This window comes from Heterodontus francisci, chromosome 22 (assembly GCF_036365525.1).
Source record: "Heterodontus francisci isolate sHetFra1 chromosome 22, sHetFra1.hap1, whole genome shotgun sequence".
Taxonomy (NCBI): Eukaryota; Metazoa; Chordata; class Chondrichthyes; order Heterodontiformes; family Heterodontidae; genus Heterodontus; species Heterodontus francisci.
Window position 1 is genome coordinate 48,460,555 of NC_090392.1, and position 16,023 is coordinate 48,476,577.

At 43.7% G+C, this 16,023-nt stretch overlaps 1 protein-coding gene across 4 annotated transcripts in view; it reads right to left on the reverse strand.

Annotated features, from left to right (window-relative positions):
• st3gal4 (ST3 beta-galactoside alpha-2,3-sialyltransferase 4) overlaps positions 1-14,527 on the reverse strand; it is a 38,209-nt gene extending 23,682 nt beyond the window's left edge. Inside the window, exons 1-4 of one of the 4 annotated variants that reach the window (XM_068053793.1) lie at positions 14,332-14,527; positions 6,252-6,456; positions 857-1,060; positions 166-254 (exon numbers count right to left, since the gene is read on the reverse strand). In XM_068053793.1, coding sequence (XP_067909894.1) covers positions 166-181 — 16 coding nt within the window. In that variant the 5' untranslated portion in view covers positions 182-254; positions 857-1,060; positions 6,252-6,456; positions 14,332-14,527. Of the gene's footprint in view, positions 1-165; positions 255-856; positions 1,061-6,251; positions 6,457-13,156; positions 13,362-14,331 lie in introns of those variants that run through there. The other 3 variants (XM_068053791.1, XM_068053794.1, XM_068053795.1) reach the window with 3 other exon arrangements.
• Between the last annotated feature and the right edge of the window lie 1,496 nt (positions 14,528-16,023).

Consider the following 16,023-nt stretch of genomic DNA (forward strand, 5'->3'; position numbering starts at 1 on the left):
TTTCCTGCGCGGCGACTCATTTAAATAGCTGGACCCGCCCCACCCCCCTTTAACCCCACCCCCCTTTCTCTGGTTTGAATACACCAGGATTTATCAAAGGATCATAAATCAGCAATATCACCCGACCTCACATTCTGCACGCAGGAGGCACCCCCCCCGCCATACCTGGTTTCCAGTTCATCTTTCTCACTCAGCAAGATGCTCACAGGATTGTCAAAGTCATCTTTTCACATCTGCTTCATGGCAGATTGACCCTGAAAAGTCAAAAGGAATTTTTTTTATTTTTCAAAACTGAAGCTTTCTACAACAATTCGAACTATAAGGACCAAAGAGTCCGTCAACTGTCTCCAACCATTTCCGTCCTGTGCTTTAAATATTTAACCAACCTCCCCTTAAAAGATGCAACGATCTCAACCACTTCCTGCACTAAATTCCAAGGTTCAACAACCCGTCGGTGCAGCAAAACGTTTCCTAATCTCTCTTCACATATGCTCTTAGTGTTAATTATGTTACGACCAGGTGAGAAAGGGGTCTAGGCCTCCCCCCTCAGGCTTTTCCTGGTTTGGCCGTAACAGGATTTAACTTTCAAAACAGTGTTTTTAGCTTCGCCTCAGTGACTCCTTGTTCACTACTCTCTAATTGTGATTGCAAAGAAATCAACCAGACAGGTTTTCTCAGATTTAAACAAGGTGCAGGTTTATTAACCTTAAAACTCTAACTCAGTTAAGACTACTAAAAATACGCGACACGATCATGCTGGCATGCATACATGATAAACATACATGCAAATAGAGACAGAGGAGGAGAATTAATTAAAGCGGGGGAAGGTTTGAAGTAGTAGATGGAATTTAGTTACTGGTTTTGAGTTGGATGTAAAGTCTCTGATTGAAGGTAATGTCTTGCAGTTCTCGTTGCGGTCCCGTGCACACTTTCAAACTTGTTTCGCTGGTCTTCTGTCTTGAGGCTTACGTTACTTCTGTGGATCCCTGGAACTTTGCGTGAGAGAGAGAGAAAAGTGCTCTCTTCTTGAAGTTCAATTGCAGTCTCTTCCAAAACTGTTCTGTGAGCACAATTCAATTAACTCCAGGTTGGCTAGCAGGTTAGTCATGTGACTAGCTTTTTTCTTGAGATAGCCTCGCCTACAACATTTGTGGATTCCTCACAGCTTACCAAACACTCTGAGTGGGGGTGGAATGATGGCTCTTACACATTCAATGACCCTCAATGTCTCTTGATCATCACTACTGACAAAACCCATCTGGCTAATTGGATCAGGCAGTACTCTGATTGTCTCTCCATGCAACTGTCCTTTAGAATGCAAATATACAGCCATGTTTTCAGCCACTGTTCTGTGATTTTTTAAACAGTTATTTCAATGCCCAGTAAACGTCCAAATAATAATGTTCCATATGAAGAAATTAATGTGTCTCATTTTGACAGGTGTGGTTTCCGTCACAATTATATATCAATTGTATTTAATAATATGCAGGTGGAGAACATTAATTGGGGTTTTCCTTGAGCATGTACAAAGAGACACTTGCTTAAACAGTGTGTGGTTGAGTTGGGAGGTAAATGCTTGTGATGTTTCACTCTGTAAATAAATAAAACTGAGTAAAGATTGACTCCAGTATCACGCCTCACCAACTGGATTTCTGAATAAAGCACTTCGTAATATTTTGAAATATGTCCCTCATCACTGATTTCTCCAACTGGAATAAATAGCCTTTCTCCATTCACTCTAAAAAAAAAAAACCCTTTTTAATAATCGTTATTAAATCTTCTCTTAGCTTCTCTGTTCCTATAGAAATAATGCTGATACCTCAAGTCTCTCCTCAAAACTATAGTTTCCTCGTCCTGCTATTGCCCTGGTGAAGCTATGAAGCTGGATTTTACATCGGGCGGATGGGTGCTGGCCACCAGCGTAAAAGTTGGTGTCAAATCCGCTTCCACCTAGCTTGGCAATCCATCCCGCGTTTTACGGGTCCCCAGGCTTTAACTGTTCCAAGGTGGGACTTCCACCCGCTTGAGGGAGGAAGTCCCACCTCATTGAGCTGCCAGCCAATCATCAGCCCGGCAGCTCTTAGTCCCAGCAGAGCCACCGGGAGCAGTGGCGACTGCCGGGACTGCAGCTCAGCCGAGGACATGGAGTCAGGAGTGCAGGTAAGTTTGGGTTGCCTCACCAGGGGGGTATTCGGTCGGGCTCCAGTGAGGCAAGGGTGGTCGTTTGGGGGGAAGTGGGGGGCCTCTTGGGTCCTGGATGTGGTTGGGGAAGAAGGGGCGGCCCTCATTCGGGCACCCTGTGCCCAATTGTCAGGGGCCACCCCCGGGGCGCTGAGAGGCCACCAACGTTTACTGGGCAGCTTTCCTTGCTCCAGGACACCCGCTTGGCATGGGTAAAATCCCAGTGGAGGTGGGCAAAGGCCCTTAAGTTGCTGTTAATTAACTTAATCAACTTAAGGGCCTTGATTGACCTGGGACGGGCAGCACATTTTTCGCTCCCGCCCCCCCACGTAAAGTGGGGCGGAGGCGGGAGCGGGTCAGGAAGGCCTCCCGGAGCTTCCCACTCCATTTTACGCCACCCCCCCACCACCGCCACATTCGGCTCGCTGGGGCAGCGTAAAATTCCGGCCATGCTGTATGGCTCTCTACGGCTTTAATGTCCTTTCTATAACGGCGCATCCAAAATGGCACATAGCTCTCTGCGACTTGGGGATGTGTGGTGCTCCCTTGGGTTCCAGACATCCTCTCCCATTGCATCATTACCCCTCTCCCTCCCCAATCTATGCTCTAGTTTAAAGAAAAACTCGCCAGGATTTTTATTTTTTAATATAGCCTTGGCCAACCCTGTTTAGCTGAGAGGCAGCTCATCACCCCTTTACCTATCTGGTTTAATCCAAAAATTGGCACCATTTCGCATTCGTTAAACATCAACATTCTACCAAAGATGGGCACTAACCCTGAAAACACATCGTTTTCCATTCAGCACCAGTTGAGGTGCCCAGGTCAACTTCTGCACACCTTTGACAGTCTCTATTATGCCACTGATTCCAATATACAACCAGCACCAACCTCATCCCTTCCTCCTGTTAGTAACTTGCTCATGCATTCCTCAGTATCCTCAAACTTGGCACTCAGCAGATATTTTGCCACCACAATAGCCTTACTTTTACAATTTGCACCATCACAATCTCCCATTTATCTTTCTTTTTCTCACTTTTTGCTTTATCTCTCAATGAATACCACTCTCATTCCCATTTGAGCAATTTTGCTGGGCACAGACTTGAGTTTGTCTCATACAAGTCACTGCACGGCAAAGTTGGTGGTGGGCTTGGAGATATTTTTTGAGGGATGTGATTAAACACAACATTAAATGCAAGTCTTTCTTCCCCTTCCTTTCCTGTAACACACAATTACCTTCTGAGCTATCCAATACCTGGGAGCTGCTTTGATATATCTATTCTCTGCAGTACTTCATCCAAACTGACTATTGACACCTCTGTGTTAGTAATGAGTTAGAGACGGGGTGGGATTGCAACACAGAGTATATTTTAAAGCAAACAGAATCTATTTACTTTGCAATTACTTAGCAGAGTCTAAAGCCATCAGAACATGTGACTGAAACTACAGCGACATCTCCAGATAAAAGCAGGATTGTTTTTCCAGAAAAATACAAGTGGAGGATAATTACCAAATACAAATTATGTGTGCAAAATCAATCCCAGTCACTTACAGGAGTATATTATGATTGACAGGGAATTCCACAATCATCTCTATTCTGGCTGGGGCTAATGGTATTGATGGAGAGAGCCCAGCTCATCAGAGTTTCTAAATTGCTGCATTTCCCACCAACGTGAAGTTTTCGCAGCCCGTTTGCGCAGCTCGCTGAGGAGCCAGAAACCAGCCCTGTTAGTCGTCCCCAGACAGTTAATGGTTTTATGATATCACAAACAACAATGGGAACCTGCCTTTATATAGCACCTTTAACACAGCAAAAACACCCAAGGTGCTTCACAGGAGAGTTATCAAACAAAATTAGACACCGAACCACATAAAGAAATAAGTCCTCGACAGCCAGCAATGGTGCAGCGATTAAAATCGGGGATGAGCAAGAGGCTAGGATCGGAGGAGTGTAGATATCTCAGAGGATTGTAAGGCTGGAGGAGATAGGGAGGGGTGAGGCCATGGAGAGATTTGAAAACAGGGACGAGAATTTTAAAATTGAGGTGGTGCTCAACTGGGAGCCAATGTAGGTCAGCGAGCACAGGATTGCGAGGTGAACAGGACTTGGTGCGAGTTAGGATACAGGCAGCAGAGATTTAGACGTGCGTAAGTTTCTGGAGGGTGGAAGATGGGAATTCTGGGGAAAACAGAGCAGATGACTGACCGTATCGGTAAGTGGGAAAATTGAAATATATGTTGTGACCTGTGCAGAAGCGGAACTAGAATAAACAGTGCACTCATCCTCCCCCTTGCTTGTAACACTGTCAACAGATACAAAGTTAGCACATCAACTGGATATGGTATCATACAGACTCTTAACATATATTATCTTGATTCACTCCGTGCTGTATTGATTCAGGCTCCCTATCAATGTAACCTCCTCCAGCCCTACAATCCTACGAAACTCTGCATTCCATGTCTGGCCTCTTGTATTTCCCCGTCTTCCTTCAGCCATCCGCTGAACCACTCCACTCTGGAATTCCCTCCTTAAACTTTCTGCCTCTCCACGTCCTTTATGCAACGCACCTTAAAAGCTACAGCTTTGACTGAGGTTTTGATCATCTGCCTTAATAGCAGCTCCTTTGACCCTGTACCAATTTTTGTCTGGTTACACTCCTGTAAAGCATCTAGGGATGTTTAATTTGGAAAAAGACAGCAAACCTGCTGAACACAATCCATCGGCTTGTGGCAGCTCTGGAAGTTATAATTAGCAGCTGCCTGTTTACGTTGCATCTATGCAAGTGGCTGCTGTTTGAGTCAGTAGGACAGACAGAAGAGGGGGTGTAGCAAGTAAGCAAATTACATAAAGTTAGGTAAACGACAAAGGAGCAAGAGGCCAGATAGTCAGCAGTGACTGGATAGGCTCAAATATTGACAGGTCGTAGCTTTATTGGAAAATACAAGCCTGAGCCTTGGTTCAGTGATAGCACTATGACTGCCGAGTCAGAAGGTTGTGGGTTCAAGTCCCATGTCAGGACCTTGAATACAAAATCCAGGCCGACATAGATCACTGAAGGCAGCAGCACAGGTAGATAAGATGGTTAGGAAGGCATATGTGATACTTGCCTTCATTAGCCGAGGCATAGAATATATGAGCAGGAAGGTTATGATGGAACTGTATAAAATGCTAGTTAGGCCACAGCTGGAGTACTGTATACAGTTCTGGGCACGACACTATAGGAAGGATGTGATTGTATTGGAGAGGATGCAGAGGAGATTCACCAGGATGTTGCCTGGGCTGGAGCACTTCAGCTATGAAGAGAGACTGAAAAGGCTAGGGTTGCTTTCCTTAGAGCAGAGAAGGCTGAGGGGAGACATGATTGAGATATACAAAATTATGAGGGGCATAGATAGGAAGAAACTTTTTCCCCTTAGCGGACTGGTCAATAACCAGGGGGCATAGATTTAAGGTAAGGGGCAGGAGGTTTAGAGGGGATTTGAGGAAAAATGTTTTCACCCAGAGGTTGGAATCTGGAACGCATTGCCTGAGAGGGTGGTACAGACAGGAACCCTCACAACATTTAAGAAGTATTTAGAAGAGCACTTGAAAAGCCATAGCATACAAGGCTACGGGCCGAGTGCTTGAAAATGGGGTTAGAATAGTTAGGTGCTTGATGGCCAGCACAAACACGATGGGCCGAAGGGCCTGTTTCTGTGCTGTATGACTATGACACTCCAGTGCAGTTCAGAGAGAGTGGTGCACTATCAGTGGTGCCGTCTTTCAGCTGAGACATTGAACTGAGGCTCTGTCTGCCCCCTCAGGTGAAAGTAACAGCTTTCATGGTTCTATTAGAAGAACTAGAGTCCGAGATAACATTTATCCCACAACCAACATCACTAAAACAGATTATTTGGCCATGGAGTCATTTCTGCTTGTGGGATCTTGCTGTGTGCAAATTAGGTGTCACGTTTCCTACATTACAATAGCGACTACACTTCAAAAACACTTAATTGGCTGCAAAGCACTTTGGGACGTCCTGAGTTGGCGAACTGTGCCACATAAATGAAGATAAAAATCCACCAATACCAACCTTCAGTGCTTCACGTAGACAGTCAACACTTTAATGCTTCCGTCTGCTTGCCTACTGTTCTCGTTTCAGTCTCTCTTCTCAGGTTGCATGTGCACATATGCAGGGTATCAGTGCATGCAAGCCCTACACTGGCCAGCACCCACCATCAGCAGAACTAGAAAAAACTCCTGACACTGCACACATGTATTTTGAAGTCGTCTGCTCCCTACAATCCACAAAGAAAGAAGTGAGTGGTCTTTGCCTTCTGTAAGGAGCCAAGTCAAAGTCAGTATCTTAAAGATATAGGAACAAATGAGGTTGTGTAGCCCCTCAAGCCTGCTCCGCCATTCTATTAGAACATTGTTGATCTGTAACTCAACATCTTTGCATATTCTCGATACCCTTTCCGAGCAAAAATCTCCTGATCGCAACCTTCAAAGCTCCAACAGTCTCCCTGCATCCAGAACCTTTTGACTGACAGATATCCAAATTTCCATTATCCTTTGTGTGAAAAAGTGCTTTCGGAATGTCCTAGCGCTAACTTTAAGCTTTGGTCCTCACGTTCCTGATTTCCCCATCACCTGAAAAAATTTCTCTCTATCTACTCTATCTGTTCCCCTTCATATCTTGAAAGCATCAATGAAATCACCCTTAACTTTCTAAATTCCAGGAATACAATCTCAGTTTGTGTAATCCCGCTTCCTAACTTAACTTGGAGTCCAGTTATCATTCTAGTAAAGCTATGCTGCACTCCCTTCAAGGCCAATATATCCTTCCTAAAGCATGGTACCCAGACTACTCACAGTGCTCCAGGTGTGGTCTAACCAGGCTTTTGTGTACCTGAAGCATGGCTTCTACCCCTTGCATTCTAGTCCCGTAGATATAAAGACCAGCTTTCCATTAGCCTTTCTGATTGTATTCTGTACCTGTTCATGACATTTTAAAGATCCATGAACCTCCACTGTTGCTAGCTTTTCACCATTTAGAAAGTACTCTGATTTATCCTTTTTAGGTCCAAGTGTATGGTCTCACAATTGCCTACATTAAAGTTTGCTACAGTTTTGCCCAGTCACAATCTATTTATACCTCTTTTGTCAATTTATGCTTCCATCTACATTGTTTACAATGCCGCCTATCTTTGTGTCATCGGCAAACTTGCAAATCTGGCTGTCTATCCCATCACCTAAGTCATCAATAAGTATGATGAATAGTTGAGGCCCCAACACAGATCACTATGGGACATTATTATTCACATCCTGCCAATTGCCCTACTTTCTATCTTCTGCTGCTCAGCCGGTTTCTGAACCAGGTTAATGATTTGTTCTCAATTCCACAAGCTTCAACTTTAGCAACTATGCTTCTTGGTAAGAAATGTGCATATTATCCCCCAACTGAGTACTGGCTATAGCAGGATCTTGAGTGTTTGCCAATGAGGTTCAACTGTACCTTATTAGCCTGGATATATTTAAAGTTTTCTTTGTCAAATATGCTTCTCATTCCGTGCAGCCAATTGTTAAGAATTCTTGAGCAGGAAAGCAGAACTATTTTTTCAACAGGAATTTGGCAGACTTTGTCTTGGCCTGCCTAAAAAACCATTCTTCAGCTCAAAACTGAAGTCACAGTTAAACTCTCAGCAGAAACTTCTGTCCCCAAGTGCCAATTCCCCAATGCAGCGAGTGACTGTCAACGAGCATCAGAAAGTGCTAAGTTAGAGAAGCTGACTTGTAGATGTCCTTAAAATTCATTCAGGCTGAATCTGCAAATACACAACCTCAGTCTGCTTTTTGGCCCTGAGCCATGGTCTATCACCTCAACTGTCTATTTCCAGCTCTGAAATATTGTCACACTCTGCTGTTGCGTTGTCCCCATTGCCACAGAAACTCTTGTCCGCGCCTTTGTCACCTCAAGGCTGGATATCTCCAATGTCCTCTGCACTAACCTCCTCAGCTTCAGCCTAGACAAACTCCAAGTCATCCAAAACTCTGCTCTGTACCCTATCCATTGGCCCCCACCCAACTCACCAACCTCTACTGTTCCTCGGCACGTCTATTTTGAAATCCTCACTGTAGACTTCAAAGTTCTTGCGGTGGTCTTCAAATTCCCCTGATAACTCACTACAGAACATAATCAAAAAAGACTAATGGAATACTAGCCTTCGTATCTAGAGGACTGGAATACAAGGGGAGTAAAAGTCATGCTTCAGTTATACAATGCACAGGTTAACAGTACCTGGAGTACTATGAGCAGTTCTAGGTGCCACATATTTGAAAGGATGCACTGGCCGTGGAGGCCAGTAGATTTACCAGAATGATACCTGGACTCCAAGAGTTAAATTACAAGGATAGATTATACAAACTAAGATTGTATTCCCTAGAATTTAGAAGGTTAGGGGTGATTTGATTGACATTTTCAATATATTATGGGGAACAGATAGGGTAGAAAGAGAGAAACGATTTCCATTGATTGGGGAGTCTAGGACTGGGGGGCATAGTCTAAAAATTAGAGCTAGACCTTTCAGGAGTGAAATTAGGAAAGGATTGATAGAAGTTTGGAATTCTCTGCTGCAAACGGCAATCAATGTTAGATCAAAGGTGAATTTTAATTCTTAGTTTGATAGACTTATTTTGTTAACCAAAGGTATTAAGGGATATGGGGCAAAGGCAGGTTTGCAGAGTGAGGTCGCAAATGATCTCACTGAATGGTGGATCAGGCTTGAGGGGCTAAATGACCTCCTCCTGCTCTTGTGCTCCTCCATTCCTACGTTCCATCCTAATTGTGGAATCTTCTTCAGATTAAAAGGCAAAAGGCATGATGGTGCAGGACAAAAGAGGTGATAATGGTATAAGAAATAAAAGATGGGTGTAAAGGAGGTGTAAATGGGATTTCCCTTTTAGCATGTAACCATTCCTGCCCTCCACCATATCACAGGCCTTCCCTTTTGATCTTCCTCCATCATACCCAAGACTATTCCCCCACCCTCTCTGCCTCTCTACTTACTTAAAAACTATTACATCTGTAATTTTTTTTCCAGGTCACAGACCTGAAACGTTAACTCTGTTTCTCTCTCCAAAGATGCTGCTTGACCTGAGTATTTCCAGCACTTTATTTTATTTCAGGTTTCCAGAATCCACAGTATTTAGCTCTAAGTTTAACATTTGGTTCGCTGGTTCGGGATTCCCCTGCCAGAGGAAATAGTTTCTCTGTATCGACTCTGGAATCATTTTAATATTTTAAACACCTCAATTAGATCATCCTTCAATATTCTATAATCAAGGGAATGTGACACAAGTTTACGCAACTTTTCCTCATAATTTAATCCTCTGATCCTCGGTTATCATTCCGGTCAATCCGCTGCATCCTCTTCAAAGCCAATATATCCTTCCTCAGGTGCAGTGCCTAAAACTGAACATATTACTCCAAATGGGATCTGCCCAATACTCTGTACAACTGAATCATAATTTCCTCCCCTTTGTAATTCAGTCTCCTTAAGAAAAAGGCCAACATTCCATTAGTCCTTTTTGATTACTTTTTGAACCTGTCTACTGGCTTTAAATGATTTGTGTATTTGGACTCCCAAATCTCTCTCCTCCCTATTCCTTTACAGTTCCTAGCTTCTAACCATTTGGAAAATACCCTGATCTATCTTTTATGGCTCCAAAGTGGATGACTTCCCAATTGTCCACATTAAACTCCATCAGTTCACTCACTTAATCTTCTGCCCCTAAAACCCATAAAAAGGAAAAGTTCCCACTACCTCGAGTGAAATTCCAATCTAAAGAAACTCTGTTGAAAAAAAAAGGGTAATTGGTAAATAGAACAGCAAGAAAATTGCTGGTCTTGTTTCAAACCTTGTGGTAGTGGGTTCCACATTCCTACCACTCTGAGTAAAGAACTTTCTTCTGAATTCCCCTATTGCATTTATTAGTGACTATCTATCTGAGAATGAGGAAGCACTATTTATGCAGCAGGTGGAACTGCTCTCACCTGGTCCATTCTTATCCATCTAATCGTAGCTAGAAAATTGCCTGCATTGGCTTCTCTTCCTATTCCTACACCGTTACCTCTGGTGTCCCCCAAGGATCTATCCTTGGCCTCATCCTATTGCGCATCCACATACTGACCCTTGGCAACATCATCCAAAAGCACAGCGTTAGCTGTCACATGTATGCTGATGACACTCAACTCTATCTCACCACCACGTCTCTCGACTCCGCCAATATTGCTTAATTATCAGACCACTTATTTGATATCCAATACTGGATGAACAGAAATTTCCTCCAAATGAATATTGGGAAGACTGATGCCATTGTTTTCAGCCCCGAGTTCAAACTCCGTTCCCTGGTTACTGACTCCATCCCTCTCTGCGGCAACAGTCTGAGATTACATTAGTCTGTTCGCAATCTTGGTGTCACATTTAATCCTGAAATGAGCTTCTGATCTCATATTCATGCCATCGTTAAGACCACCTACTTCTATCTTGGTAGCATTGCCTGACTTTGCCCTGTCTCAGTTCACCTGTTGCAGAAACCCTCATTCACGCCTTTGTTACCTCTAGACTTGACTATTCCAATGCACTCCTGGCTGGTCTCCCACATTCCATAAACTTCAGAACATCCAAAACTCTGCTGCCGCGTCCTAACTCGCACCAAGTCCCATTCCCCTATCACCCCTGTGCTCGCTGACCTACACTGGCTCCCAATCAAGCAACATCTTGATTTTAAAATTCTCATACTCATTTCCAAATCCATCCATGGCTTTGCCCCTCCCTATCTTTGTAATCTCCTCCAGCTTCATAACCCTCTGAGAAAACGGCACTCCTTTAATTCTGTCCTCTTGTGCATCTGTATTTTAATCACTCCACCACTGGTGGTCGCACCTTCAGTTGCCTAGGCCCCAAGCTCTGAAGTACCCTCCCTACACCTCTCCTCCTTACGTTTAAGATACTCCTTAAAACCTACCTCTGACCAATCTTTTGGTCATCTAACCTAACAACCCCTTTTGTGGCTCGGTGTCATACTTTGTTTTATAATGCTCCTGTGAAATGCCTTGGGACATTTTATTACGTTAAAGGCGCTATATAAATGTAAGTTGTTGTTGTTCTTATAAGGGGCACATCCTTCATCATACCTGGAATGGACCACAGAATTTGTCGTCACTGCACAAAGATTTCTACAGTCGCATCGACCTGGTCGCAAAATCAGCCATTCCTTGAGCAGAACCTTATCTCAGGTTGAAAGACCAATTGCTAACTCAAGGAAATTGGCACGGGACAGTCCTACTGGTCACTGTGTTTAAAATCCATCCTGTTAAACTCTCGGTAGAAACTTCTCGCTCCAAGTGCCAAATCCCTACTGCAGGGAGAGATGGTCAGCAAGCAGGACTAAGAGCTGAGTTAGGGGAAGTGACTTGAAGATGTCTCGAAAGTTCATTCAGAAGTCACAAGGGCACAACCTCAGTCTCCTGTTTGGCCCTAAGCTGAGGTCGGTCTATTTCCACCTCTGCTCTCGCTTTATCCCCACTGATACTGAAACTCTTCCACACCTTTGTCACCTCAACATCTGTGACATTATAAGTAGCCTACAGTCAAAGTGTAATAAAGTGGTCCAGCTTTTCATGGGTAAATAGGAAACAACAACCCCTGTGGGCATGAATATGACCCTTCGTTAATCATTTGCTTACTGTATGCGAAAGGAGATATTTATTAGTTTGCCTGAGGCCGTAGACTTAGAATGTTTTGCCGCTGAGGGTTCAGTGCTATATGTGTCAGCTGCCAGGATAAGGGAGCAGGATTTAACAGCACAAATGCGAGGAGCTGGAGCAGGAACACCAATGTAAAAGTAGCTCGACAGAGCCACATTGACCAACCCCCACCCCAGGCTATACATCCCAACACTGCCCCCTTAACCTCCTAGTGATGAACAAAACTCTCCGAGCTTCAATCGTGTAGCACCGCACAATGCAAACAGGCACAATGCAAATATCGGTGCAGGTACTTAAGTTAACCCAAGGCAACAGTCTGGAAAAGTAAACGCTTAAAAAGAAAATGTGTTTAATAACGCGAGCAGAGAATTACTAGTCAACGGAGTGGCGGCACTTCAAAGGTATTGAGATGATATAAACAAATAATTCTGAAGGTTTTTCAGGTTTGTTAAAGTGGTTTTCTGTCAGTTTCAGGGGGCCGAAAGCAGGGTTTTAGCTACCGAGTTCCTACTGCAATACACTGTCATGAACCACATTCTACCATGTGAGCATCCTGCAGTTAATAAAATGCAATATTTGTCGCACACTTTCCCTGCCCCTCCCATGGTCCTTATAAAACGAGCAACACGGGACACGATACCAAAAGGGAACCACACTGTGCAAAGGCAGAAGATCTGAAGATATCGCACTGTTCAGATTGGTTGAGGAGTTTCAGGGTAAGAGCACAGAAGAAAATAAAGAAACCACCCCCACCCCCGAGAAAATTTATCACAACAGTCCATCGGGAATTGGGATTTTAATGGCAGTGTTTCTGCAGAGTGATCTCCAGTGTAACACTGTTGCTATTGGCTTCCTATCAGTGCTCACTCTCCCAACAAGTTGGTCGTGTAAACAGAAGAACATAAGAAATAGGGGCAGGCGGATACCATTCAGCCCCTCCAGCCTGCTCCGCCATTCAAAACGAACATGACTGACCTTCTGCCTCAATTTTCCCATCTGCTCCCCAGATCCCTTGATCCCCTGAGAGGTCAAAAATCTGTCTATCTCAGCCTTGAATATACTCAATGATGGCGCATCCACAATCCCCTGGTGTAGACAATCCCACAGATGCACATCCCTCTGAGTGAAGAAATTTCTCCTCATCTCAGTCCGAGACGATCGACCCCTTATCCGGGGGAAACAACCTCTCACCGTCTACCCTGCCCAGCCCCTTCATCAGCACTGACCTGAATCGTTAACTCGGCTTCTCTTTCCATAGACGCTGCCAGACCTGAGTATTTCCAGTATTTCTTGTTTTTATTTCAGATTTCCAGCATCTGCAGTATTTTGCTTTTATTTAATTTACCTTCAGAATCTTGTATGTTTCAATTAGATCACCTCTCATTCTTCTAAACTTCAGAGTACGGGTCCAATTTCTTCAGCCTTTCATCATAGGACAGCCCTCTTATCCCAGGAACTAAATCTCATGAACCTTCGCTGTACTGCCTCCAAAGGTCCTTCCTTAATTATGTTCTTGGGGGCCAGGTACAAGGTGCTGCTGGATAGTGTGTATGTGCTAACCTACAAAAACTCTGATAAGCTGGCAAACTGCTGAGAAAACCTGAGGACTCAACAATGTAGAAGCAAAAAGTAGCCCTTCAAGGAAAGTCTTCAACCAGATGTTTACTTTGCAGAAAGAGGCTATTTGGCCAGTTGTGTCTCTGCCAGCTTTTTGCTAAAGAAGTGCAAAACTAACCCCACCACTCTACACTCTCAGCATCGCCCTGTGTTTTCCTCCACTTCAAATATCGATCCAATTTCCCTTACAAGCTTCAATGGTCACTGCCTCAAACAACAACTTGCATTCATTTGGCACCTTTAATGGAGTAAAACGTTCCAAGACTCTTCACAGGAGTCACTCCTTTTGACAAATCATTCCAAACTCTAACAGCTCTCTGTCTAAAATTTATTTCTCCTATTTTCTGCCTCACTCCTTCAGCAATAATTTAGTAATAGAAATCATCCCACCCTTCTCTCTCTATTTAAACCCACCATAATTTAAAAAAAATCTAGTAAATCCTCTTGCACTAATCTAGTGCAAACTGTTGCAGTATCTGACGTATCTCATACGCCCAGTTTCACATCCTCACATCACCCTCAAACACATAACTTAAATAAACAGATGCAAACGAAATAACACTCCAAATGCATACTCCTCCATAAACAAATGAACATGCCTTGCATTTAGACTAGCTCAACTGCAAAAGGGAGCCACAAGTCCCAATATACACCAGCAAGAATCAAAACCAAATTCTTGACAGCACAATTACATGCCTCATAACAAATGTAAAAATAACAAGGCTCAAAATACATAAATATGAATAAAATTTAAAACACTCTCCCCTTTTACAATAAAACTCACCTTCAATGGTACAGGTGCAAGTATAGAATACAGTGTGTATTAGTGAGACTTTAATTCCTAATATTAATGAATTGTATAAAAGAGCCAGCTTGGTGGTGTTTTTGTATCTTCACAGCCTTCCCTTGGACAAAAGTCTGACGTAGTGGAAGGAACAGCAGGCTGATTAACAGTCTGCTCTGCTGCGATATGAACACTGCTTCCATGTCCATAGCCAGCTTTATACTAGCCTATAATGCGGTTAGTCTGATATGGTGGGAGGATTTCATGAGCCTGACACACCCACCGGACATGAATATCCTGGTCTGTCTCCACCTGTTGAGACTGTCTTGGAGCCTGGGGTCAAACCTTAGACCTCTAACTCTGTCGGGAATGTTAACAATTAAGCAAAGGCACATTCTCAACCAACTGGTATTTCATTAATTCACGGTTATTCTTGGGTAGTGCTGGCACTGGGGTTTCAGTTGTTACCTTTCCCAATGGAAAAACAAAATCGTTTAGTCTGGCTTGGCAAGGCTGTGTGCAGTTAGAATGATCTGAAAGAGCTCGTGGCATTCAGGCTGCACAAAAAGATTAATGAGTTATCCACCAATACAAAGGCAAAATACAGCAGTTGCTGGAAATCTAAAGCAAACGCAGAAGAAAACTGGAAATACTCAGCAGGTCTGGCAGCACCTGTGGAGAAAGAAATAGAGTTAACTTTTCAGGTTGATGACCTTTGTCAGAATGGGAAAGGTCAGCGATGTAACAGGCTTTAACTAAGTACACAGGCCGGGAAAGGGGGGGGGGGGGGGGGGGAGGGAGGGAGGGGAGGAAAGAACAAAAGGGAAGGTCTGTGATAGGGTGGAAGATCGGAGAGATTAAATGATGAAAGGGATGACGGTGCAAGGCAAAAGGAGATGTAATGTGACAAGAAACAAAAGATGGGCCGAGGGGAGGTGTAAATGGCAAAAACACAATCATTATCAACAGTTACTGTCCAAGGAGCGGTGGTTATGACCTGAAATTGTTGAATTTGACGTTGAGTGATGTAAAGTTGCAACTCTAAGCAGCACTGCCCATGAGCTCAACACAGACATCAGAGTACGGAAAAATACCAATTAATAAAAGAAATTACAACCTTCCCTTTTGTTCTTTCCTCCCCTCCACACTTTCCCTGCCTCTGTACTTGCTTAAAGCCTGTTACATCCCTAATTTTACTCGTTCTGACTAAAGGTCATTGACCTGAAACGTTAACTCAGTGTCTCCCTCCACAGATGCTGCCCGACCTGCTGAGTGTTTCTAGCATTTTCTGTTTTAATTTCAGATTTCCAGCAGCCGCACTATTTTGTTTTGTAGTTAATTCATAATGTCTTGTGCAGCCTGAATGCAACTAGTTCTTGCAGATCATTTTTAACTCTCACACCGTTGCCAACGAAACCATTTAAATTTTCCACTGGACGCCACAAGTAAGTGCTTTAGTCAATCATGGTGCCCAGTTGGGGTGACACAAGTGGTTAATTAACTATGAACTTGTTCAGAGCGATGATGTGAATCACGGTCAGCTGAGCTGATCAATGGTGCCAACAGGGCACACCACCTTAATGAGGCTCTGAAACTGGCATCTGGATATTCAATGACTAACTTATTCAGGTTGGATGCAGAAACAGGGTACCCAAGCAAGGAACAATGGTACTGGCTGCCAATGAATGAAAA